The following is a 26,687-nucleotide window of genomic DNA, read 5'->3' as shown; positions in this document are numbered from 1 at the left end:
CCCCAATATATAAGTCCTTAGGAGGTGCTAAATAGTTCTATTTATATAAGGAGACTATAAGGCTTGATTTATTTTGAGACTTTGACTTTGAAATAGAGTCTCACTGTAGTCCAGGCTAGACTGGAACTCAGTATGTTGCACAGGCTGACCCCCAAACTCAGTGATCCTCCTGTTTCAGCCTTCCCAGTGCTAGAATTTCAGATATAAGCCACTACTCCTAGCTCAATGATGAGACGTTTGTTTGTTGAGATAGGGCCTCACTGGGTAGCCTAGTCTGGCCCCAACTCATGGAGCTCTTGCTGCCTTAATCCCTCAAGTGTGGATCTGAGGTGTGAGCTACCATTGTAGCTCTATCGTGAGACCTTTAAAAAACACCTTTCAAATATTTGTAGATTTTTCAAAGTGGACAGGTTTAACTTCTATTATTAGAAAAATTTAGAAGAATAAAATAGGGCCCTATACCGTAGACATTGGGGGGAATGGGCCTAATTCTCAATTTAACTCCCCCATTAGGTGAGATGATCCCCTTCAATCCCCTGTGCCTTCACCATGACATCTCTTCTGCTTGACTAAACTCTTTCCAGGGAGTAGGGGCAACGACAGGCCTCGGCATCTCTGGGATGCCAGCCTCCAGAACAGAGGGCAGAGGGGGTGGCAGTGGATGATTGGTGAGTGTCTGGTCTGCGGATGACTAATCCTGGAGAACTTGACTCTGACCCTACCTACATGGACATTCAGTCTGGCTAGACCCTAGCTCCAACGTGGACCTAGTCCTAATTTTGCTCCTCAAAGCAACCCCACCACTGACTTCATCTAGCAAAAGGCCATTCATTCCCTTAAGAGACAAAATTCACTCGGTCAGCATTTGCTGAGGGCTCACAAAGAGACAGGCCTCGCTGCATATTGGGGCTCGGGTGACTGAGACCAAGTTGTCTGGAAGCAAACTCAAAGGTCAGTATCTGGGAACGATGGACACTCGATCTCAAGGCAGGCACTGGAAGCCAACCCCTGACTGTTGTCTTCTGCCCTCCCTTTCATCATCCCCTGCTCCTTTCACCTCAGCCTCTCTCAGCTCCCAGATTAGCACTGAGCTCGGGTTATTCTTAGAAAACCATCACTAGGTTTAGGTGTTAAAGTCACCGTGTTCCTGAGGCAGCGTGAGCAGAGACTGGTGGAGAGGAGAGGGGTCATGGCCAACAGGAAGGAGCAGGGTGGGTGACTCCTGGTAGCTCCACAGGAGGTACGGAGAGACACAGAGAAGGCAAAGACTGGCAGGGAAGGAGGGGGTGGTCATGACTGGAGAGACTAAAGAGAAAAAGGGAATAGTGAGAGGAAAGGAGAGAGGGAGGGAAGTAGAGGAAAGACATTAAGGAAGGTTTAGTGATACCCTATCTCAAAAACCACCAAAACAATCAAAAGAGGTGAGACCCAGTGGGAAGCGATTAGGCCACAAAGGGATGGGTATAATTCTTGAGGGATCCTGATTAGTTCTTACGAGAACTGCAAAAGAACAAACCTGACCCCTTCCCCAGCTTCCTGAATTCCCCTACGATCTTTCTTACTTATGCTCCCGTAAGTTTGATGCTGCCTGCCATGGCCATGACATGGTACAGCCAGGAGGCCCCTGCCAGACCCAGTGCCATGTTGTCTAGACTTTGGGCCTGCAAGCCAGTGAGCTAGCAAATATCTTTGCTATATAAAGCCCCGCCCCACCCCCACCATATTGCTATAGTAACAGAAACCAGACAAGGAAAACAGTAATGAGCAGCAAGGAGACAAAGTTAGAGCTGGTCAACTGTTGCTGGCTACACGGCTCACTCGGCTCCGCTGTTGCTAAAGAACAGTAATGACACAGACACGCCACTTTCTCTTGTCCTCCACTGATGAGCCCCTCCTTCTCATTTATGTCTCATGTGACCCCGCAAGTGGTACCCCAAGAAGAAAGGGGTCAGTGACTCAGAGGTTGTATCTCTCGAGTGTTGTGATGATTCCCATTGCCAGTGGAATCCTTTTGAACTTGGACTGGATTTACTCTTGGGCCCAAGCCCAGCCCAAGTGACAGACGCTATGTGGGCTCATTGGCCGCTGTAGCCAGAGGAGTCATTATGAAACAAAACTTGGAACTAGTTCATTTCAAACTCCAATATCATTGTCTACAGGGTAAAATTCAAACGTTTTACACAAACCCTCCCATGGCCTACATTTCTCTTAACCTCTTACCTACTTTCTCATCTTCGCACATCTGTATTCTTTTTCTAGAAACTCTTAGCCATTTGTCCCTCAGACTAACTCCTGTTTATTTTCCAGAACTTAGCATACATGTCCTCAACCCCAAGATGGCTTCCCTGACTCCAGTGGCTGGACCAGAGAGCACCCTCTTCTGGGTTCCCACCGCCTGTATGCCTCTCTTTGACACTGGTATTGAAGAAGATGGTCAGTTGTCACCAACTTGACACACACTAGAGCCACCAGGAAAGAGGGAACCTCAGCTGAGGTGCCTCCATCAGAGGCCTGTGAGCAAGTCTGTGGGGGTGTTTTCTTGATTAATGATTGATGTGGGAGGGCCCAGCCCACTGAGGGCAGTGCCACCTCTGAGCAGGTGGTCCTGGGTTGTATGAGCAAGCCACAGGGCTGGGAGCAAGCCAGAGAACAGCATTCCTCCATAGTCTCTGCTTCAGTTCCTACCTTCAGGCTCCTGCCTCAAGTTCTGCCCTGACTTCCCTCTGTGATAAATATTGTGACCTGGGAGCTGTAAGACGAAATAAACAGCCTCCTCCCCAAGTTAGTTTTGGTCAGTATTTAACCACGGCAGCAACGAGCAAAGCAGGACAACACCTGTCACCTGACAGTTCCGTGGCCCACGCCTAGTTTGATGTTTTTTTCCCCTCTACTGTGAGACCATCTTAAAATCGGGAGCCATGACCGATTTACCTGGGTTTCCTTGACACATAGCACAGGCTTACCACAGGCTAGGTTTTCATGAACAATTGGGTGAAGGAATTAGTGAATGAATTTGGTTTGTACCAGTCCTGGACGGCGTTGAAGGATTCCTCGTTGGTGATGTCATACATCAGAATGAAGCCCATGGCCCCACGGTAATAGGCTGTGGTGATGGTCCGGTATCGCTCTTGCCCAGCTGTATCCTGGGTGAGAAAAGGAAGGAATCAGTCTCCTAGGAAGTAGACTGGCGTCCTGAAAAGTCCCCAAGACAATTAACTAACAATCCAAGGCATGTTTAAGAAGCAGTCTTTATGCTTATTGTCCTGTGGTATAACTGGAGGAACACTAAGAAAATAATTAGCACTCCAATGGAAAAATGGCTAAGAGGCATGAATAATTCACAAAAGAAATGTAAATGGATAATCATTATATTTTTAAAATCCCTATATCCTCACTTTAATTGGCATATGGTGACTGTACATAATAATAGGTTTCAATATGGCCTTTTCATATTTACATATATTTTTATTATATATACCCCCATTACCCTTTCCTGCCCCCCCCACTCTTGATGATTTCCTTTCCCTTCCCACCTAGTCTCTCTCTCTCTATCTTCCCTTCCCTTCCTTCCTTTCTTCCTTTCTTCTCTCCCTTCTTCCCTTCCTTCCTTCCTTCCTTCCTTTACTTTTTATGAGCAAAGAGTTCCATCAGAGTAACTTATAGGGTCATGGCAGAGGAATTGCTTTTAGAAGTATGGGCTCTTTATCAGTGACTATACCTCTCTCTAAAGGAAATGCTTCTCCTCCTACAGCAGCCATCAAGACCCTTAGGATACTTAAGGAAGAATGGGGCCTCATAACCCTCTCTCTCACACACACACACACATACACACACTTAGATACCATTATCTGTCCACAGTTCCTGGTCAGAGGAAGCTCAAGAGCCCCCCCACCTCTCTCTCGACAGGATATTGACAGACCCAACCTTGCATAAGTCTTATACTGTTAATCTCAGCTGATGTGAGGGCCAAAGTACACCAGGGCTGGTGAGATGGCTCAGTGAGTCGGGGTGTCCATCAAGTTCAATGTCCTGGACCCACACGGTAGAAGGAAAGAATGGATGCGAGCAGCTTGTTCCCTGACTTCCACACATGCGCAATGCCCGAGTGAGAGAGAGAACACTCACGCTTATACATTAGTTCAAAACAAAAGTGAAGCAACAACGTGATATTCCAAAGACAGCATTCTGCCTCAGCCCACTCCTTCCTCAGCACTGAAGTCCCAGTCAGCAGCTCCGTGTTCGCAGCACTCAGCCGGGTATGAGTCTTTACAGGTGCTACTCCTCATTGCAAAGTGAGCCTTCTGAGGAAAGCTGACGGCAGGACTACTCTATTGGCATGGACAGAAATATTTGGCAGCAATAGGATGTACACAACTTGTCCATTTAGGAAAACCAGCAATAGCTTCTCTGCTAGAGCCTATGACCTTACAGGCTACAGGCTTGTGCTCCAGCTGTGTGGTAGGACCCTGCTACCAAAGGCAAATTAGGTGTTGCCCAAGCCCCAGTCTCCATCCTATATATGCCCCTTCCTCTGAAATAAAGTAGAGCTGTAACACGAAGCAGACTCCCAGAAGGCTAGTTTCTGTTGTACCCTCAAGCCGTACAAAGCCCTGCATGCTGCCTCTGCTCCCTTCATCCTTGTGGTCTGGTGGCCAGTGGACCTCGAGAAAAAGGGAGGTCCCACAGGAGTAAACACCATCCCTGTTCTCAGGAAGCCTCGGTGGAGCTTCATAGAGAGGCTTACTTATCACTGAACTAGTCATTAGCAATAGGAGACAATATGTCATCAGAAGTGGTCAAAGAAAAGGTGATCTGAATTCAGGTGAGGAAAAGCAGTGCCGGGAAAGTTACAGGCCATGTCAGAAAGCAGAGATCATTTAATCTGGGTTGGCTGGGCTCTTCTGTAATTTTAGCTGCTGGAACACAGTTGTTTCCTTCCATCATTGGTGCCTACCCATCAAGGGTTGGCAGGGTGCTCTGCTTTGCGTCTTCCTGTGCTCAGGAAAAAGACTGACAGAGCCGCTACCCAGGGGAAGACAGCGCAGGAACCACACGTGAGTTCTTTGAGCTTCTCTTTTCCCCATTTCACTAGGTGAAGCACATCAAATATCCAGACACAACTTTTAAAGCGGAAGACAATACAGTCCTATCAGGTACTCAGAAAAACAAAACAATGTATAATAAACAACATGAGATCCCTGTCGGTGGAGCCTGCCTGCACTGGGTCCAGGAGCCTCACCTAAAGATGTGCATAAGGAGGGCACCAGGGACTTTCCTAGGGAGGTTTTTCCAGTAGAGAGGTTTTATCTATCTATCTATCTATCTATCTATCTATCTATCTATCTATCTATCTATCTATCTATCTACCTACCTATCTATCTATGAATCATCTATCTATCATCTATCTATCATCTATCATCTATCTATCTATCATCTATCTGTCTATCATGTCTGTGTGTGAACGGGAGGAGCATGTGCATGTGTGGAGTTGCAGGATACCTTTGTTGCAGTTTTCTCCTTCCACCTGGGGGTTCTGTGGATGGAACTGAGGTAGTCAGGTTTGCATAACAGAAGCTTTTACCCACTGAGTCATCTCACCAACCCATGGAGGGATTTGTGCCTGTGCGTACTCAGGCATTTAAAGAATGGTGGGAAGTGGGGCATGAGAGGAGGTGGAGGAAGGGGAAGAAGAGGTGGAGGAGGAGTAAGAAGAGGCAGAGGAGGAGGGAGAGGTGGAGAAAGAGGTAGAAGAGGTGGATGAGAAGAAGAGGTGGAGGAGGAGGAAGGAGAGGTGGAGAAAGAGAAAGAAGAGAGAGAGGAGGAAGAAGAGGTAAAGGAGGAGGAAGAAAAAGGGCAACAGCTGTTCCCACAAGTACTGTTTCTCCATGCTCTTAGCCACTCAGCTCTGGCCTAGACTTGTATAACTTGAGTTAATAAAACCAAGCCTGAAGTTTGCATGTGCATCTTCTCAGCAAAGTCTTTGAGAGTCTTACTCTTCATCCCAGTTGCTCCCAGATTATCCTTCTGACCACATGGAGCACTTCTCTCTAAGACATCTGGCAAGCACACTCTCAAGCTCATGAATGAGTGAGTGAGTGGCAGGATGGACAATGACTGAGAGTGTATACACCTAATAGGAATAATTGCCGTGTGCCATATTTACGTGTGTCCTCTCTCTCTCTCTCCCTCCCTCCCTCCCTTCCTCCCTCCCTTCCCCTCTACTTCTCCCTCTCTCTCTTTCCTTCCTTTCCCCCTCCCCCTCTGTGTATGCATACCTAATAAACACTGTTTCAAAATGTGTTTTGCTTCTCCCATGCTCTTGCCTCTGCTTCCTGTTCTTAGAGCCAATGCCACAGGCTCCCAGCATTCTCAAGTTCAGTCCCCGAGTCCTGTCGTAGAGGATTAGAATAAAGCCACTCTTCCTGATCCAGGGGTCTAGCCAGCTCTGGGCTCCTGCACTGCTCCTGAACTGTGTCTGTAAGTGTTTAGTCTTATGTGTCTGCCCAGGTCTATGCCCTAACTCTTTAATGAAAAAATCTTGTGATCTGGTTGATGCCCAACTAATTGGAAATTCTATTATGTAGTCATAGATGAGCCTGGACATGGAGTCAGCTTTATCTCTGTATTCCCAGTGCCTCACACAGGGCTACAAACACAGCAGAGTCTCAACTTCTGCCCCTTAAACAAAGGCCGGGGCTAGGGCTGAGGAGGCAACTCAGCAGTTCAGGGTACCTGCTGCTATTGCAAAGGACCCTGGTTCAGTTCCCAGCTTACAGTGGTCCACAACTCTGAAGCCAGGACATCCAGCCCCCTCTCTGGCCTCTGTGGCACACATGTGGCATACATAATACATGCAAAACACTCATGCACATAAAACAAAAATCAATAAATCATTTTTCAAAGCATGGCGGTTTTGATGCTTGTTTTGAGACAGCATCTCATGTAGCCCAAAGCCAAATTTGCAGTGTGTCTGAGGGTTCCTTTGATCCTTCTGCCTCTGCCTCCAAGTGCTGAGGTTCAGGCCTGAGTCACCATGCTCAGTTTTATGCAGTTCTTGATATAATCCAGAGCTTTCTGCATGGTAGGCAAACGCTATCAACTGAGCCATATCCCAACCACCGAAAGCGTGGTCTTTGGCGTCAGCTCTCTGCTCTCCAGTTCAGCATATCACCATGAGGCAGTCCCTTAGATGACTTCTAATAACTGCTGTCTCCTGTTATCCACACTTTTTCATGGTTCTATCCTTGAGCAAACTTTGGGTGAGGCCTTAGCTTCTTCCTTGTAAAACAGGAAAAATAACAATGCCTAATTCATACGATTTTTAAAAATGAAGATTACACATTAAAAGGGCTATGGATGTAGTTTAGTTGATAGAATGTTTGTCGGGCACGTGTGAAGCCCCGAGTTCAACCATCAAGCCACGAGAAGGGTATAACCAGCATGGTGGTGCACACCTTAATCCCAGCACTTGGGAAGTGAAGGCAGGAGGACCGTCCTCAGTTACAGAATGAGTCCAAGGCAAGTCTGGGCTATGTAAGACCCTGTCTCAAAAGAAAAGAGTTCTGGGAATAGGTCCTGGTACATACACCAGCTATTATTTTTGCACTTCCCTGGGTCTGTCCAGCTCCAGTGGACATGCTTCATGCCCTATGTCACTTCCCTCTCCATTCAGAATTATCACAGCCGACTCCAAAGTCTCAGCATGAAAGAGAATGGATGGCAGGTGTTTCATTAGCCGTGTGACTGTGGATGGACCGATTATTTCATTTCTTGGAGACTTTGTTCCTCACATAGGGAATAGGGCTTTGGTAATTTAATAAAATGTCTGGCCCATAATAGGCAACTGAGTAGGTGAGTATTCATCATTATTATTTAACTTTTAAATCATTTCTATAAATAATTAACTTTAATTTCTTCATCTGCTTAGGCAAGAGAGAGAGAGAGAGAGACGGCTTAGCAGGTCAAGAGCACTTGTTTCTCCTTCCGAGGACCTAGGGTCAGTACCCAGCACCCACATGGTGGTTCACAGTCACCTACCCAGTTGCAGGGGATCCAAGGCCCTCTTCTGACCTGCTCAGGCACCAGGCATAGACACGGTACGCATCATATATGGATGTTTTATATATTCATATATACAAGAAAAAATAATAAGCAAATCTAAAAGTTAATCTCCTTATCTACAAAGCAATGGTAACAGCACAAACAAAGGGGTTGTGTGAAGATGAGAAGCGAGGTCTATTAGAGCCTGCCAGAGCACACATGACATGGAGGGTGCTCCCAAAAGCCCATAGCAGCAGCTGCTGGTATTGACAGTGCCATTGTGATTTCACGTAAAGAAAAACAGGGTTGGGAATAACTAGCCAGCTCTCACTGCTCAATGCTAAATGGAAAGTGGCCGAGAGAACCACTCCTAAACCCCCATCTTTTATTTTTAAAAATCACATTGACAAACATTGATTTCATTTCCAGTGATGAGAGTCAGAAATAGAACCAAAAAGGAGACAGGAAGGAGCAGAAAGAAAGATGAGTGACTCATTGGCTACTTGAGGAAGGAGACCATGTCATCAAGAACAATCAAATCACTTTAAGGTAATGGACATTCTGTGAGCTCTCCACATCAGCAAAGTGTTATGCCAGAGAGCAGACACCAGAGTGAGCAAGCCACTGCTCTGGCCCCCAGCATCCCTGTCAATGTGCAAGACAGACACACGGACAATGGCAAAGGACACCTACATGTGCCAGGTGCTTTTGTAAAGCCCCATTCCGGTGGCCAACACTTCTGTCTTCCTGGGCACAAGGTTAGAAATCACCTACAAAGCTCAAATGAAATCATATGTACAGAACATAGGCCCTTCGCTAATATTGCTCCAGCACAGTCTCCTTCTCTTGGTGGTTCCTTAAGTTACATCACAGGCCACTCTCATTCATGCTCCCATATCCGCTCTGCCACCCGGTGCCACATACGCCCTCCCAGCTTCTCCTCTTAGCTTGGTGACCAGATTGTTGGATCCTAAAGTTAAAAAAGAAACTTCAAAGTTATTTAATCTACATCCTCACTCAAAAACAGTAACTTTAAGCCAGGCTGTGGTGGCGCACGCCTTTAATCCCAGCACTTGGGAGGCAGAGGCAGGCAGATCTCTGTGAGTTCGAGACCAGCCTGGTCTACAAGAGCTAGTTCCAGGACAGGCTCCAAAACCACAGAGAAACCCTGTCTCGAAAAACCAAAAAAAAAAAAAAACAAAAAAACAAAAACCAGTAACTTTACTAGCATGTTTACATTGGGTATTTCCAACATTGGGCCCCACCCCCTGTCAAGGCATTCCGTTTATGGACACTTCTGATCATTAAAACACTTCCTCCATTTGCTGAACTGAAATCTATGAGTATAATTATCTATTGATTTAACTCTGTTCTCTGGAGACACAGAACAAATCCAATGCTCCACTCATGGGGCATTTCTCCAAATGTTTAGATTCTTGTATTTGTTTCATTCTTTGAGTTTATAGGGTTTTACCCCCATTATCTAAGCTAAATCCCTGTAGGAAAAGAGTTAGTATCTCCATTCCCCTAGAGCAGGGGTTCTCGACCTTCATAATGCTAAGGCCCTTCATGTTGTGGTGACCCCCAACCATAATTTTTTTTGCTACTTCATCACTGTAATTTTGCTACTGTTATGAATCATAATGTAAATATCCATGTTTCTGATGGTATTAGGCGACTCTGTGAAAGAATCGTTTGATCCCAAAGGGGTCATGGCACGCAGGTTGAGAACCACTGCTCTAAAGGGGCAGCTGAAGCCTGAAGCAGCAGAAGACAGGCAGTTGTGAAGACACTGTTTTCGGTTATTTTCTTGTTCTAAAATACTCTGACAAAAGCAATTTAAAGAAGAGTTTATTCTAGATCACTGTCCAAGGACTCCATTCACTGTTCTAGATCATTGTCCAGGGGTTCAGCTTGCTGTTCTAGATCACCATCCAGGGGCTCTGTTCACTGTTCTAGAGCACTATCCAGGGGTTTAGCTCACTGTTCTAGATCGCTGTCCAGGGGCTCCATTCGTTGTTCTAAAGCACTGTCCAGGGGTTCATCCATCAGTCTAGGTCACTGTCCAGGAGTTTGACCTACCATTCTAGAACTCTGTCCTTGGGCTCAGTCCACTGTTCCAGACTACTATCCAGGGGCTTGGCCTGCTATTCTAGACCACTATCCAGGGGCTCAGTCTGCTGTTCTAGATCACTATCCAGGGGTTCGGTCCACCATGGCAGAGAAGTCAAGGCAGCAGGAGCTAGAAGCCCTAGTCACAACGTATTCTGCTCCTCTCCCCTTCTCCATTTATATAGTCCAGGATCATAGCCAGGGAAAGCTGCTGCCTACAGTGGGCGGGCCTTCCTTCCCACCCTCAGTGAACACAATCAGAGTCCTGTCTCCTAGGTGACTCTAGATTCTGTCCAGTTGACAATGAACACTCTCACGGGGGCCTAAGTTAGGTCTCACGTCTCCAAGACACCAATGCTCTTTTCACACAGCAACACAGATGACTTTCAATCACCTGAAACAGGACCAGAACCGTGAAGGGAACTTGGAATCCACTGAGAGCCGTGTTTCGTTTAATCCTGAAGGAATGGTTACCTCTATCTCAAAGACCTAAAGGGCCAAAGGAGTTGACCTTCTCCTTTTCAATTTCAAATCTTTGCTGGGGGTTGTTTCGGGACAAGGTCACTAAGCAGTGTTTGCTTAAGTCTATGGTGTCTGTTTGCCATGAAGATCAGCTTGCACTGGATGTGGGTTCTGAGGCAAGAGGGGTCAGGGAGGCCCATCCAATCAGAGCCTTCCTAGTCCCGTGAGTACTGAAAAGCTCACTCAGCCCAGCCAAGAGGCTGTCCTGACCACCCCAGCCAATCAAACGCTCAAGAACACGCTCTCTTGGAACCATGTGCATCTCTTTTGTAGCGTTCATCCCCACTATAATTTCATATTTATTTGTGTAATTGTGTGATTAGTGTCTGTCTACCCTGCCAAGCGGCAAGGCCATGAGAACAGGATGTCTGGTTTTGCCTACTGTTGGATCTCCAGTGTCTGGCCCAGCACATGAGGCTGGAGTGTTCCGACAGATCCGTTGGAAGGATGGATTGGTTTTTTTTGGATGCCCTCAGTGTTCTGGATGGAACTCATGAGTGCCAGATGGACTTTTAAAATTCACATCTCACCACCGTTCTCCGTGTCTAAGGCCTTTCCTGGATTCTGAAAGCTCACAGCTTCTCAAAAGATAGACTCTTCATGATCTAGCTCTGATTGCCCTTCTAGTTCCTTCCATCTCATTCCCTGACAGAACAATGAGCTCCAGTTTTGCCTGATTACTGTGTACTCTTCGCATCCCTGGGATTTTGCTGATCTTTGTCTGATCTGTTCCTTTCCTTTCCTTTTTTTTCTGTGGGGGGTACTGGCGTTTGAACCCAAGGCCCCACACATGCTAGCCAAGTGCTCTACTACTGAGCTGTATCCCCAGTCCCAAGTCTCTACTCTTCTACAGACAACCTTATGCAGAAGTGTTCTGTGCTGCTGGGTGTGGCAGTTCACACCTTTAATCCCAGCACTTGAGAGGCCTAGATAGGTGGATCTCTAAATTCAAGGCCACTCTGGTCTACAAAGTCTCACGGTGGTGAGGTGTGTGTGTGTGTGTGTGTGTATTTTTCTGATTCTTTCACCAAGTTCTACACACATGGGGTGGGGGGACAGGCAGACAGACAGAGACAGAGACAAAGAGATTTTGCTCTCTGCCCAAATATAGTTTGGTACCCACCATATCATTTCATACATTATATTTTTTGGAGTTACTGGTCTATTTATCTGTCTTCTATTTCAGGCTATGAGCATCTTGAAGTCAAATCAAATATAACTAAATCCCAGGTCCTTAACTCTGGCAAACGGCACATAGTAGGCATTTAATAAGAATGTCAGTGAGGACTTCAAGGGCTGTCTAGGTACTGAATTAAGAAAACTAATTTAGCTAGGCCACAGTGGCACACTCCTTTAATTCCAGCACTTGGAAGGCAGAGGCTGGCCAATCTCTATGAGTTCAAGGCCAGCCTGGTCTACAGAGTGAGTTCCAGGACAGTCAGGACAGTTACACAGAGAAACCCTGTCTTGAATAAACAAAACAAACAAACAAAACTAATTTAGAACTCATTTGAAAGAGTGTGTGACATCATGCACACTCCTCCTCCTTCTGGTCCTTTTCAGAGTTACTGACAGAGGCAGGTTAAACAATGGAATGCAGCAGGCTTTCTTGGTCAGCCAGCCCCCAAATCATAACATAGAGACATTATTAATTAGGAATGCTCAACCTTAGGCTTGTTTCTGGCTATTTTTTCAAACTCAAATTAACCCATTTCTATTCATCTATGTTCCGCCCATCCTGCTTTCCCGTTTCCTCACGTCTGACTGACTGACTGGCCCCTCTTTTCTCTCTGCCCGCCAGTCCCTCCTATCCTTCCTCTATCTAACTATTGGCCATTAAGTTTTTTATTAAATCAATCAGGTGCCTTAGGCAGGCAAGATAAAATAGCAACACATCTTTACATACTTAAACAAATGCAGCATAAACAAATGCAACACATCTTTACATAGTTACACAAATACTCTTTTTCACAAAGATATCAGTTCCTCCTTCCTCCATGCAGGGCCCAAGAACCAAACTCAGGTCTTCGGGCTTGGCAGCAAGTGCTTTTCCGCACTGACCTGCCTTGCCAGACCTCATTGTCATTCTTTTTGGCTCATTGAACGAATGTGGGTCTTTATTTTAGCAACAGTAGACACAGACTATTAGAAATAGAAGGTTCCTATGAGAGCACCAATTCCCTATGTTTACTGAGTGTATACTAGCGGATAAAACCTGTGTGGTTCCTACTGGCAGAACCCACACAAGATAGGAGGGGAGCTTGCCACGCCCATGGAAATCCTGTGAAAGGTACACATGAGGTCAACGCCATCACTTTTTGGATGAAGATTGAAAGTTCAGTGAGATGAGTACCTTGTGTTAACTTTAGCTTTAGGTCTCTGACACAAAGTCCTTACAACTCAAAAACGCTGGCGGGTGTGACTGTTGCTTTCCATTAAAGCCCAGACACCAAATTTTACCTGAAGCAGGTGAACTGAACTGAATGCCTCGGGCTTCCTTTCACTGTTAGCAAAGCATCTGGCGTGTCTTAGATGTTCAGTAAATGCGTGTAGAATGGACCAATCGGAGCGCTATGTCAGGGATTTGTTTCCACTCCCACCTGCACTTCTCATTTAGACTGGAAATGGGGCTGTGCCTTGTTATTTCTGTGCCTTCAATGTCAACAGCAACGCTTAGCACCTGGCAGCAAACATCCACAAAGAAATGAACGAGTGAGGGGAAGGTAGTATGATGCCGTGGCAATCCGAAGTAGCATCGCCAAACCTTAGCCCCTTTATCGAACCTTCTTCTGCTTGGTGTCTGTGGCAAGCAGGTTGCTGGTCCTTCCCTTTTTGTTGTTGCCATTTTGGTTTTGTTTTTTTGGAGAGAAGGTTTCTCTGTGTAGCTCTGGCTATCCTGGAACTCACTCTGTAGACCAGGCTGGCCTCAAACTCAGAGATCCCCCTGCCTCCCAAGTGCTGGGATTAAAGGTAGGCATTGCCTCCGCTGCCACGGCTGCCCAACCGGCCCTTTCCTTCTCTCTTCCCCGTGCTGGCTATGTGTCCTATACTGGCTCCTTATCCTCCCCAGGCCCTCACTTTCCAGTTAGAGATGGAAGATTACAGCTGTCTGCTGCACATCTCCACTCAGTCTGAACCCTTCCGACGGGTACCCAGTGAGTGGACCATTCCTTGTCGTCTGCCTCATTTGTAGCTTCTTCATCAGGAAGGTCCTTACGAGCATCCCCATGTATCGGGACACAGGGCAGGGACTCTAGAGGTGTGTGTTGAATAATCCATCACTCGCTTGTACTCCCAGCACTTCGCGTGGATAAATTTAGCTTCAGTCCTACCAGCCCACTTCCTCTCTACTCCTTTTGCCTCCAAATCAACAGCAGCATCACTCCCAGCATTCTGAGAAGTCTCTCTGAGTTCACACAATTTGCCACCTGCCGTATCCTCTAGATGACTCACCCAACTCCCCTTCAAGACAGGAAGATGCAGGGAGAAAAGTGAGGTGGAAGGGGAAACAGGAGGAAAAAGTCAAACCTAGAACAAGAGTATACTTAGTATCTCCTGAGGTCAGGGCAAGTACAATGAAAAAGTCAGGTCTGGCGCTGGGAAATTGCCATGGTAAAAATAGCGCCCTCCGCCGAACGGACATTTGCAGAAAAGAAATGGTTAAGAAAGAGATAGTGAGTGTCTGCTAGTTATCAGACCAGTGCGATTTGAAATGAGGGGTTTTGATTGTTTTAGTCTACTGAATTTACTAAGAATGAGACATTATTAGCTGCCCACAAAGGTAAAGTAAAATACGATTGCATCACCGAGAAGCTGACTAGAGGAAGTAAACGCAGGACAGGTTTTGCTGGCAGGGATGACCACCGCAACACGGTTCACAACAGCTCCGAGTTGCAAAGTAGTGAAAATGATAGAGAAGGGGTGAACGCTAAGCTCTGAGGGACAAAGGCTGCGCTTCATTCTTTGACGGCTTCTGTGTCCTGGACACGAGGGGAGAGCAACATAAACTGGTGAATGATGGCTTCTGAATGGCCACGGTACATCCTTTACATAAAGCATAATGAAATCACTAAATGAATATTCATTAGGACTTTCTATTAATATTAGCTATGCTTACGTCACGATATCAGACCAGAGAAAAGGTGAGGAATAAAACTGAATACAGAGTATGACCTCAACAATGTTAAAAATTCAGAGGAAGCATACAAAAAAGAATTCAATCAGAATACTAATGATAGGCCAGGGAGATGGCTCAGCAGGAAAGGGAGCTTGCCGCCAGGTCTTACAACCTGGGTTCAGTCCCAGGAACCGCATGGTGGAGGGGGTGAGTCAACTTCATCAGGTTGTCTTCTGGCCCCTACCAGTGTGCCACGGCGTGTGCCTCTTCCACATAAAATAAGTAAGTAAAATGCAATAGAGTCTCAATAATGTGTTCTTTAAAGTTGGCTGGCCATAACTTCAATATGCATGTATAACATGCCTGTGTGTGTGTGCATGCGTTATACACATCTGTGTGTGTAACTGTGGGCAGAGGCGTGCCACAGCATATGTGTAGTGGTGAGAAGACCATCTTGGATGTTGGTCCTTAGCTTCCACCTTGTTGGAGAAAAGGGTCTCTTTGTTGTTTTTCCACTGCATACTACAGACTAGCTGGCCCTTGAGTCTCCAGGGATTCTCCTGTCTCGCTCCCCCATCTCCTAGTAAGAGCCCTGCCCCAGGACTATAAACGTTCACACCACATGTCTGGCTTTCCCATGGGTTCTAAAGGATTTGAATTCCAGTCTTCACATTTGGATGACAAGTGCATTTATCCATGCAGCCAAACTCTCTAGTCTTCAAACTATTTTTAATGACCACATGTTACCTTTATAAATTAAAAAAAAGTCCCTAGCAAGTACTGACAGTTGTTACTATTATTAGTAGACATCCAGAGAGAAGGAACTGGGAGAAAAACATGGAGGGACATTCATGAGCTACTAATTGTTATAGCTGGACGTATAGGTATATACTATTTATTATTATTATAGTCATGTGCCATTTATTCTTCCTACTTGAGTATTTTTCAAAATAAACAGCTGAAAAAGAAGCACCACAAAAATAGGTAGGCTTGAAACAGCACATCTGGGGGGAGCACAGGCAGTTCCATTCTCGGAGGGGTTAAAACAGTCTCACAGACTTTCAAATGCTCATTTTTCTACAGTCAAGCATCCTTGAAGTTGGGATGTGTCTTACATTTGCTAGCATCTTATGTTCTCTGGAGCATACGACTTAAAGGTGGGGAGGAAGTAGCAAGAGATGCTGACGCTAGGGCTCTGAGCCCTTGAACACCAGGCTAAGTGACACCCGACACGGGGCTGTCACCTGAAGGTCATTCAGTGACCGTGTGCTAGCTAACAAGGCCGTGTTGGAGTGCTGTTGCTTAAATCAGGGGACATGGACTTGTGGAGGAAGCGTTTGAGCCCTTGCTCCCTCTCCTTGTCATCCCTGAGTTCTCGTCCTTTCTGCCTCAGAACGGTCATCTTAGCCCCATTTTTCCTGAAAGCAATGACCATTCCCCCAGAACCTACGCCAGGGCCATGACTGATACCCTCTGCTGTGATATTTCAAAGCCAAACCCTCAGCTTGAGGTCTGGCCCAAGAGCCCTACCGAACTCCTTTCCAGATGAGAACGGAGGAGTTACATATAAGAGATGCGAAGAGCTCACCGGGACCTCTGGGACTTAACTAGAAAGAAGTCAGGCGTCCAAGATCTCCAGCCTACCCCGAGCTGTGCTTTCCCTCTGGCCTCATTGCTGCTTTCTTTGGGGAGTTGGCCAGAGTCTCCATAGCAGACGAATCCCCTGAGGATCATTTGCATACAGGTGCCAGAGAGGTCTAAAAATAGGATCAACACTCAGCTCCAGGAAGCAAAAGCCTTGAAATGTATTTACAGGGGAAGGGAGACAACCATAGAAGGAGGGAGGAAGGAGCCTGTCAGAGGCAGCCTGAGAAGAGTTGGAAAACCACAGGTGCAGGCTGGATCCAAGAGACCCAAGTATGATTTAATCCCAGTGTTCATCTGCTTGGTACACTTAAGATCAACACCCTTCTCCCTGGACTTTGGATTCTCCATGTTTAAAATAGGGAAGTTAGGCCAGATGGTAAATGTTACTTCTGACTCTAAGGAATTGCATGCTGCTATTATGCATCCCAAGTCAGGACAAAGTGATTATTACAATCAAATAATAACTTCCCACATGGATTGAGTTCATCCTATCAGGAACTATGACAAGTGATTTCCAGGCATTATCACTTTAACAGTCCTCACGAAGAGACAGAGTTGAGCAGTAAACCAAAGAGGAAATTCAAGAGACTTGCCAGCGTCCCAAGTCGAGTGTCCCGCCTTACACGGCCTTCCCCATGTTAAGCTGCTGCACTCCGGCTGTCTAACTTCAGGGCCCAAGAGCTCGCCACCCCTCCCTAGTCTACTCATCCCAGTTCCTGCCACCATCCATAGCTCATTCTTAAGTCTCTGTTTCCTCTGCCTGGAGCAGCGGTAGCCCTAGCCCTCTTCTGTGAGTCACTCAGAATTCAGCTCACACACCTCCTCCTCCTGGGTGATTCTGTTTCTCTCCAGTCCCCACAGGCAGACATAACAACGGGCTGCAGCTAGGTACAACAGGGTATATCAGGCACTGTACCGGTTCCCATCACTTCCCCAGAGAAATTCTTTTTCACACTCAGTCCACAGAAAACTGACGTTAAATATCTGGCCTAAGGTCACACAGCAGGAAAGACCCTTACCAGAGGATCTGAGCTCACAGCCTTCCTTACCTATCTTCTCTATGAATTGCCAAGGTGTTTGTCTCTGTCACCAGACTGTAAACTCTGTCCGTGAGCTCTTTCTACTACAAACTCTGGTTTTGGTTAGTTGGTTGGTTGACTGTGAATGTTTGAAACAACACCTACCTGGGAGGTCATTTTAAACAGCACACCTAGGGGACAAATGGAGCTAGAATCAAGACCAGATAACACCCATAACTCTCTCTGCTATATTAAACCTCTTTGGGAAGATGGTCACAAATTTTTATTTTATTTTTTTAGCTCTGTTCACCTAGGCACCCACTTCTATTTTCGTATCAGGTATGGAATCACCTCTTTTGAGACACAGTCTTTCTTTGTAGCCATGGCTGTCAGGATTAAACGTATGAGTCGCCACTTCCAGCCCAAGAAACCTCCTAAAATTATTCTTTTTTTTTTTTTTTTTTTTTTGGTTTTTGGAGACAGGGTTTCTCTGTGCAGCTCTGGAGCCTGTCCTGGAACTTGCTCTGTAGACCAGGCTGGCAGTGAACTCACAGAGATGCACCTGCCTCTGCCTCCCAAGTGCTGGGATTAAAGGCATGCGCCACCACTGCCCAGCTCCATTCTTATCTTTTTAGCATTCCTTCTCTTCAGCACTTATTTGTCCCTTAGTTTTGTGTGTGTGTGCGCGTGCGTGCGTGCATGGGTACAAGTGTTTGTGTGTGCACGCACACGCACATGTGTGTGAACGTAGGGGTGGGCTGTGAATGTAAACACGAGAGGACATCAGATGTCTTCCTGTACCACTTGCCACCTCATATTTTGAGACAGAATCTTTCACTGAACTCAAAGCTCACTGAGTTGGCTACACTTGCGGTCCAGTGGGTCTCCAGGAGCCCTCTGACTCTGTGCCCTCAATACTGGGGTTATGGACGCATGCAAGCACTTAATGGGGAAGGGTACCATGCTAGGGATTTGAGGATCAAGAGTATTTGAGTTCAAACCCCAGCTCTGCCCGCTTCCTAGCATGTGACCTTGGACCAGTTATTTGGCATCCCGGGAACTAGGCTTAACTGAAAAGTAGTGCTATCAACCCTGTTCTTTTCTGGGCCCTGCTGGGAAGGGGAAATAGTGCTGTGACAATGCTTTGGCAGCTGTACAGCTCAGTCTAAACATGAGTCATGTTCATTCAGCTTACAGCTTGCCCTCAATCTGCTGCTCTTTCCTCTGGAGCCGTAAACCTCAGATTCCCAGGAGCGGGAGGTGCAGGGAAGAACTCAGAGGAAGGAACAGGAGTGCAAGCATACGCTAGCGCCTGCTGAACAAACTACAACTAGACGGAAATTCAAGAGCTAATTATGGCCCCTGCAGGTGGTAAATGTCCAGAGCATGCATCAATGGATAAAACAGGACTGTCATATCCTGCCAAGACAGAGTAACATAGTTTTGAAAAAGTTGCTTGCCTTTGAAAATGGTATGTCAGTTATGTTAGGCCTTAGCCAAAGTTGGTTGCTTCAACGCTGCTAATGTGACTTTGGGTAATTGCCCAGGTAGCTAGTTGTCTCTGTGATTTGTTGCATGTTTTGGAAGTTGTTTTACTGAACTTCCTAATTACCCAGGTAACATTATTTCCCTTCTCAGATCTTCTATGGGGTTGAAGACTATATAAATGTAGTTACTTTCTCTCATGACTTGGCCAAGTTATTTATTATACAAGACCTAAGCTAGTTAGAATAGGATGTTTGTACTTATTGTATATAATTTCATAGTAGGTTTAGAACTCTCTTATTTAAACAAAAGGGGGAGGTGTCGCGGGAGGTCCTCCCACTCCTCCAGCCTATAGCCACTGAGATACCAGCCCACTGGGGCGTGGTCTCTCTCCCTTTAAAAAAGTAGCCACTTCCCTCTCCTCTCTCTCTTCACTTCCTGCTCCGCTGGCGACTAGACTCCCTTCCTGGTTGCGTAGAGGGCTGTTGTCTGGGACGGTGATCTGTAAGTTTTTTTCCCCTTTAAATAAATACCACCCTATTAATCATAATTCCAAACTGGTGTGGCATTGTTTGTGGCTTACGCCTTCAGGGCTTAATCCCTTGACACAGCCACACTCTGGTGTGGGACAGAGCTCTGTCCAGTGAGGATATCTTTCTCTCCTTCCAAAGCAGCACCTCAGGGCAGCCTGAGTGGGAGGGATTCTCAGTCACCTCAGCTTTCTCTGGTCACTTGTTCTTCTCCCTTCCCTTCCGTATCTCTTCCCTTCTTCCCTTCCACAGCTAGAAAAAGCAACTGGAAAGTTCAGCTTGGAACCCTACTAAAAACTGTCAGCTTCGGGGCTGCAGAGATGGCTCTGTGGTTAAGAGCACGGCTGCTCTTCCAGAGAGAATCTGGGCTTGAATCCTAGCACCCACATGCTAGCTTCTGATCATCTGTAACTCCAGTTTCAGAGGATCGGATGGCCTCTTCTGGCCCCTGTGGACATCAACTATGCACATGGTGTATGGACACACAAAGGCAGAAACACCCATACACATAAAATCCTAACGATAGTTGTCAGGATAGCATAGTTCCAGATACTTCGGGGCTTAAAGGGAGAGGATTATTTGAACCCAAGAATTCAAGGGCAATTTGGACAACATATCAAGACTCCATCTTAAAAATAAAAATAAATTAATTAATTAAACAGTTTCTGCCAAGGAGGCTGGAATGAAGGAGGTAGAAGCCTGTTGTCCTCTTCAATTGCTCTCCACCTATTTTATTTTTTTAAATTAATTTATTTATTTTTAGATCTCTCACCGAACCTGCTCTCACAGATCCAGCCAGATTGGCTGCTAATGAGCTTTGGGGTTTGCCTGAGTCTGAATCCTCAACACAGGTGTGTACTGTCACACTTGGCTTTGGCATGGATGTTGGGGATCTGAACTTAGGTCTTCATGCTTGCAAGTGTTTTACCCACTGAGCCATGCTCCCTAGCTCCCAGAACCCTTATTCTTGGCAAGGCCCAGGGCTTGGTGCTGGAGACACAGACATAAGTCAGGCCATCCCAGCACCCTGGGAAATTTCAGACTGGAGAGAAGACCCTGTAGTCTAGATGCTTGCAGTGCAGCTGGCAGGGGTGGGAAATTAAGAAGGCTCCAACCCAGGCTGGAGACCCAAAGGGATGATGCTTGGACTGAATTTTTAAAGTTGAGGGTTTTCTGACAGAGAATGAGAGAAGAGGGGTGCTCAGGAGGGAGGAGGGGACAGCCCAGGCAGAATATGAAGAAAAACAGCCAAAGAAGAGGGCGCAATTAAGTATAAGTGGTATTCTGGATGAGATCCTGGGAGGAAGAAAGGACACTGGGTGAAAATGTAAATCATTCAGGGTCAGCGAGCTGACTCCGGGGGAGGGCGGTACGTGGTAAAAGTGCTAACTGCACAGCCCTGGTGGCCTGATTTGATTCCCAGAACACACACGGAGAAAACAAACAAACAGATTTGATGGTTTGATGCTGGAATCCGGAGTCCTAAGACTCCCATGGTGAACCTGGAGGCAGAGAAGGAGATTCCATCACACAGTAGCCAGTCCAGGGCCAGAAATAATCAGAGTCAGAGTCACTGCCTCAACACAATGGGAGGGGAGAACTGACTCCTGAAAACTTCTTCTGGCCATATGTGCACCCCCACACAGACACAGAGGAATGGGGGGAAAGGGAAGATGGGGACAGAAGACAATGATATGAACTATAAACTTAGAATGTATTGATACAGCACAGATGTGCTGTGCTACTGCAGAACAGGACTAATAGGGGTAGTGAATGGGGAGCGGCGAGAAGTATGTATTCACTTTGAAAGTTTTTTTGTAAATCTAAGACCCTGTTTTGGTTTTGAGGACAGGGTCTCAGGGAGCCCAGGGTGGCCTCTTTGTGTAGCTCAGGATGATCTTGAACTCCTAATCTTTTCTCCTCTCAAGCGCTGGGATTACAGGTGTGCACTATCAGGCATAAATTTAATACTGTTTTATTTATTTATTTATTTTAGTATTCCCAGTATTGAGTGCTGGGACTGGGTGTGTGGCTGGTAGGCTTCCAGAAGGGTAAGCAACTGGCCAGGCAGAATTTTCTGTGCATTGATGGGCAACCTGGCCTTTCCCACCCGTGCACCCGCGCACCCGTGCACCCAGCCCACTGGCATGACAGCGATCAGAGAGCCTTGGAAAGAAAGAGACTCAGAGCGGGAAGCTCTGTTTGGGTTACTGCTGCCGCCGTCTAGGGGTGAAATACTCGGAATCAGGCAGCAAAGGGAAAGAGGAGACAGCCAGGCTTATTGCTGGCCTTCAGGAGAGAGCTATGGACGGGGGTGGAGCAGCACACACTGGTAATTCCCAACACTTGGGAGGCTGAGGCAGGAGGATCAGAAATCATGACCATCCTCAGCTATAGAGAGAGTTCAAGGCCAGCCTGGGGTACATGAGGCCCTAGATCAAAGGGGAAGAAGGATTTTGGAACAAAACTGAAGAAGGCTGAAATTTTAATGTAAAATTAACAGTGGGATGAGTAGAACGTATGCCTTAGTTCTGAGCTGCAGCAAAAGTGTGGCTCAAGGGGGAAGGAGAGAAATGCCCTGGAATTGACCGCCTACCCATCGGGGCCTGAGCTCAGAGCCTCTGCGTCATTCACAGAGCCAGCCGACTTCACAGAGGAAGGTGAGAGGCACAGGAACACAGAGGATGAGCCGCTTCCAGTGGTCACCTGGCAACCCAGGTGAAGGGCAACAGTGTAGCGGAGGCACATAGCCGCAGAAGGAAGGCCTTTCAGCTCCCTACACTCCCACCCCTTCCTTTAGCAACACATCAGGCAAGATCCAGAGAAGCTTGAGAACCCCGGCCTTCCACAGCAACTGGCCAGAGCCCTGCTGTGTCCCCATCTTCACTGGAACGGAGGAAAAGCAGTTAGACTCCCATCTAATCTCTCTGCTGATGACTCAACCTTCTCAGACTTATGGCTTTGATCCTAAAAGCGACAGTGGCCATCTCAGACCAGTCACACAACACAGCCTAACAGAACAGTCAGCGCTAGTTCCTGCTCCTTCCCTCACTGTGTAACTTTCCGCTTGATTGCTGAGCATCTGTTCTGAACATGACGCTAAGGTCTTTCCTTGGAGGGTCTTGTTGGGCCTTCACTAAATACTAAGAAGTTATCGTTGGTATTTGTCCTGCCTTATGGTCAAAGGAACTAAAAATCAGACACTGCTGGTGCCGGGTGTCCATTCTGCTTAGGCTGCAGCTGAACTAACTGAGCCCCATGTCATCTTGTATCAAACATTCAGCAGCTCCTTAGAGCAGTAATTCTACCATTCCCAATAAATATAATTCTGAATATTCTGAGTGTTTTACTAAAACCCTTAGCTTGTGTGTGTGTTTGTGTGTGTGAGTGTGTGTGTGTGATGCACCTGAGGCAAGTGTGTATCATGTGTGGTGATTTGAATAAGAATGGTCTCCATAGATTTCACATGCCTGTTTGAATGCTGGTGGGTTGTGACCCCTTTTTGGGGTCAGAGGACCCTTTCACAGAGGACATATATCAGATATTCTACATATCAGATATTTACATTACATTCATAACAATTGCAAAATTACAGTTATGAAGTAGCAAAGAAATAACTTTATGGTCAGGGGGTCACCACAACATGAGGAACTAGCTTTTATTTTGGTTTTTCAAGACAGGGTTTCTCTGTGGCTTTGGAGCCTGTCCTGGTACTAGCTCTTGTAGACCAGGCAGGCCTCGAACTCACAGCGATCCCTCTGCCTCTGCCTCCCGAGTGCTGGAATTAAAGGCGTGCACCACCACTGCCCAGCTCGAGGAACTGTCTTAAAAGGTCACAGTATTAGGAAGGTTGCCTTAGAGGCTACTGCATCACATGCTAACTTAATTAGTTATTTTCCTACACACCAGCATTGCTCCACCTGTGGGGCTGAACCATCTGTGAAGTTGGAGGAGGTCGGGGAGGCTGAGAGACAGGGGAGCTAAGAAACCAAGAGATGATAAGATGGAACGGATAATGTGTCCTTTCCTGGGAGTATTTTCTTGGAGGTTCCAAATTTTAGCCATGTCTGTGAGTCTCTCAATCTCCTGTGAGGTCTCCGGGGTACCCTGGGCGGTGAAGAGAGTTGGGTGTGAAGAGTGCAGACATCAGTGGGAGGCAGCACTAACTGCATCCCAGCTGCGCCATTTATTCATCTCAGGAAGACCTGGTGAAAGCCCTTCTGTTTCCTTAGCCGCCACGTGCTTGATGCAGGGGAAGGGTCCATAGAGGAGAAAGGCAAGAAAAGCACCTGCCAAATGTTTACCGGCTGCACAATAAATAGAATCCTTTTTAAATGTTTTTAACCACGTGCATATGTGAGTACAGGCGTCTGCGGAGTCCACGATCCCCTGAGAGCTGGAGTTACAGGCTGGTGTGAGCTGCCTGATGTGGGTGCTGGGACCCAAACTAGGGTCCTCTGCAAAGGCAGTGAAATCTCAGACACTGAGCAATCTCTCCACCCCCCACTAAGTATAATTCTTTTTTTTTAAATATTTATTTATTTATTATGTATATTTTGTCTGTGTGTATGCCTGCAGGCCAGACGAGGGCACCAGACTCCATTACAGATGGTTGTGAGCCACCATGTGGTTGCCGGGAACCGAACTTGGAAGAGCAGGCAATGCTCCTAACCTCTGAGCCATCTCTCCAGCCCCTAAGTATAATTCTTAATCTTTTCATCATTTCCTGAGTGCTTTGCTAAAACCCTTAATTTTTTTTAGTGTATGTAGTGTGTGTGTGTGTGTGTGTGTGTCTGTCTGTCTGTCTGTCTGTCTGTCTGATGCATCCCAGGCAAATGTGTGGAGGTCAGAGGACAACTTCTGTGGTGATTTGAACAAGACGCACATGCTGGAGAACGTGTGTCACTCGGAGTGGGCTCTGAAGTTTCAAAAGTCCAAGCCAGACAGACACTGGTTCAAATTTGGACTCTGAAACTTACCATTACCTTTGTGAACTCGTGTTCGCCCCCACGTACTCAGGCAACCACAGCCCCTGCCTCCAGAGACTGTGGATGAACTGATGGAAGCGCTGAGCACAGTGCTGGCGAAAAGCCAACAGTCAGCTCCCGGCAGCCCTGTGGGAGGCTTTATTAACCCATCTTCAGGTGAGGGCATCTTACATAAACAGCATCTGCTGTGTATCGCCACAACAATTATGGATGTGTTACATGGAGAGGGACAGCAGGCGCTTAGAACAAGAAGAGCCCTGCTGCTGCCTCTAGGGCTCTGAGAGCACAGATCAAGAGAGAGCAAGACCCCCACCCCAACTCACACACAAGCACGTGTGGTCAGTCCTGGGGCATCTGTCTGTATTATGATTGGCTTCATTTGGCCTCTTGTCTGTCCAGGTCAGTCATGGCAAGCCCAAGCGTGCTAGGCCACCCCTTATCACTGGAATCTGCCACCCAGCTCATAATAGTCTCTTAAAATCTTCCGTTCTAGCCTTATCCCTCCCCTTTTTGTCAACAACTTCATCTAAGTGTTTCCTTCCCCTGCTGGCTGTAATTGAAACCCAGCTCTAAGGACACACCTTCCTCCAAAGTCTCCATATTGATGATTGCTTCCTTTCTCATCACCCTTGCATGGCTAAGTCGAGAGGTGAGATAGATGTTGCTTCTCCCTTCTGCTTGAGGCTTCTCCCTGCTGCTTGAGGCTTCTCCCTGCTGCTTGCAGCTTCACCCTCCTGCTTGCAGCTTCTCCCTCCTGCTTGCAGATCATTCTGCTTCTCTCCTTTACAAAGCAAAACAACCCCCCCAGCTTTGCATCTCATATCATGAAGCTATGGCACCCACTGATCCCTCTGTTGGCCAGTGAATAGCAACAGGTTCACCTGCTTACATCCATAATTCTCAGCAGTTGGAATCCACTAAGATGCGCTTTCCAGCATCTTGGACTCACTTTCTGGGACTCCTGCAATGATGCTGTTCTCTAACCCCACCTCAGCCACTTTAGGTCACACCTGCACTTCATCATTAATAGCAGGAATTTTAAGCCTCCCATCCTAAAACCACTAGGACCATTGCTGCCCACTTCTCAGGTCCGTTTCAACCCTCTTTATCCCCTACCATCTCTTCACTGTCCCTCAGTCCCGTGTCCTGCCTCCCTCTCTGTCAATCTGGAATCCTGGTGTCAATTATAGCAATGACTTCTCTGCCCATATGCCTGCCCCTGGCCCCATGGGCCCTTTGCTGGCCTGCCATACTCAACAAAACCACCTTTCTCAAAACCAGCTCTTTGCCTATTCTGTGCCTGTATCCATGAAACACAAGTGTGCTTCAGACTCATGACTACATGAACGCCAGTGTATTAGTATTCATTTCAAGGGAGATCATGAGGCTAATTGGCAATCAGATCACACTCTCCAGTCTGTTCACTCCCCCACCTTCCTCCATGGTGTCCTCTCTCTCCAAATCTCTTATCTCTCCCTCCTACCCTGACTCAGATGCCCTTGTTTCCTCCTTATTCAAAAGAACATCTACCAGCTCACTCAACCCTAAACTGCTCCTGTGCCCAAGCCTTCCGCTTTCTCCCTGCTTGCTGGGGACACAGTGTGTACCCCCAGCAAGCACTGGTCCTCTGTTCCTGAACTCATGCAGCTCCAGGATACTGTTCCAGGAGTTTTCCTTCCATCCTAGGTTTCTGCTTCTTTTCTTTCCACGTATTATCTCCCAGACTTACCAGGTTTTCATGCCAATTACCAAAACTGCTTGTATCCAGGTTACTAATATCCTCCGTTTTGCTAAGCCCTGTGGTCCTCTACCATCGTGTATATAACCTCTTAACTCCACATAGTTGAAATTCCTTCCCCTTTAAAACTGTCCTTTCTTGGCTGCCAGGACACTATATTTTTCTCTTTCTTAATCTCCCTTGCCAATGCTTCACCTTCCCGGAATTATTTATTATTATGTTTTTTGAGACAAGATCTCACGCAGCTCAGCATCAAGCGTACCACATAGCCAAGGATGACCTTGAACGGATCCTCCTGCCCCCACCAGAGCGCTGGGATTGTAGGTGAGCACCACGACGAATAACTTCAGATCTTCTCCCTCGCTCCCTTGCTGATCTTCATCTGTTTCCTAGTTTTAAACACTTATTCATTTATGGTGCTGAGGACTGGATTCAGGGCCTCCTGAGTCTTAGTTTCAAATACTGCCTATGTGGAAATGACTTGTTCAT

General features: G+C 46.8%; 1 protein-coding gene across 2 annotated transcripts in view; it reads right to left on the bottom strand.

The window, feature by feature from the left end:
* Positions 1-26,687, bottom strand: part of Rab3b (RAB3B, member RAS oncogene family) — a 64,709-nt gene that overhangs the window by 15,770 nt on the left and 22,252 nt on the right. For both annotated transcript variants that reach the window (XM_075946204.1, XM_075946205.1), the window contains exon 3: positions 3,025-3,143. In XM_075946204.1, coding sequence (XP_075802319.1) covers positions 3,025-3,143 — 119 coding nt within the window. The remainder of the gene's footprint in view (positions 1-3,024; positions 3,144-26,687) is intronic.

The sequence above is a fragment of the Microtus pennsylvanicus genome, chromosome 13 (assembly GCF_037038515.1).
Source record: "Microtus pennsylvanicus isolate mMicPen1 chromosome 13, mMicPen1.hap1, whole genome shotgun sequence".
In the NCBI taxonomy this organism is placed as follows: Eukaryota; Metazoa; Chordata; class Mammalia; order Rodentia; family Cricetidae; genus Microtus; species Microtus pennsylvanicus.
This window is presented reverse-complemented; position numbering and strand designations above follow the sequence as displayed.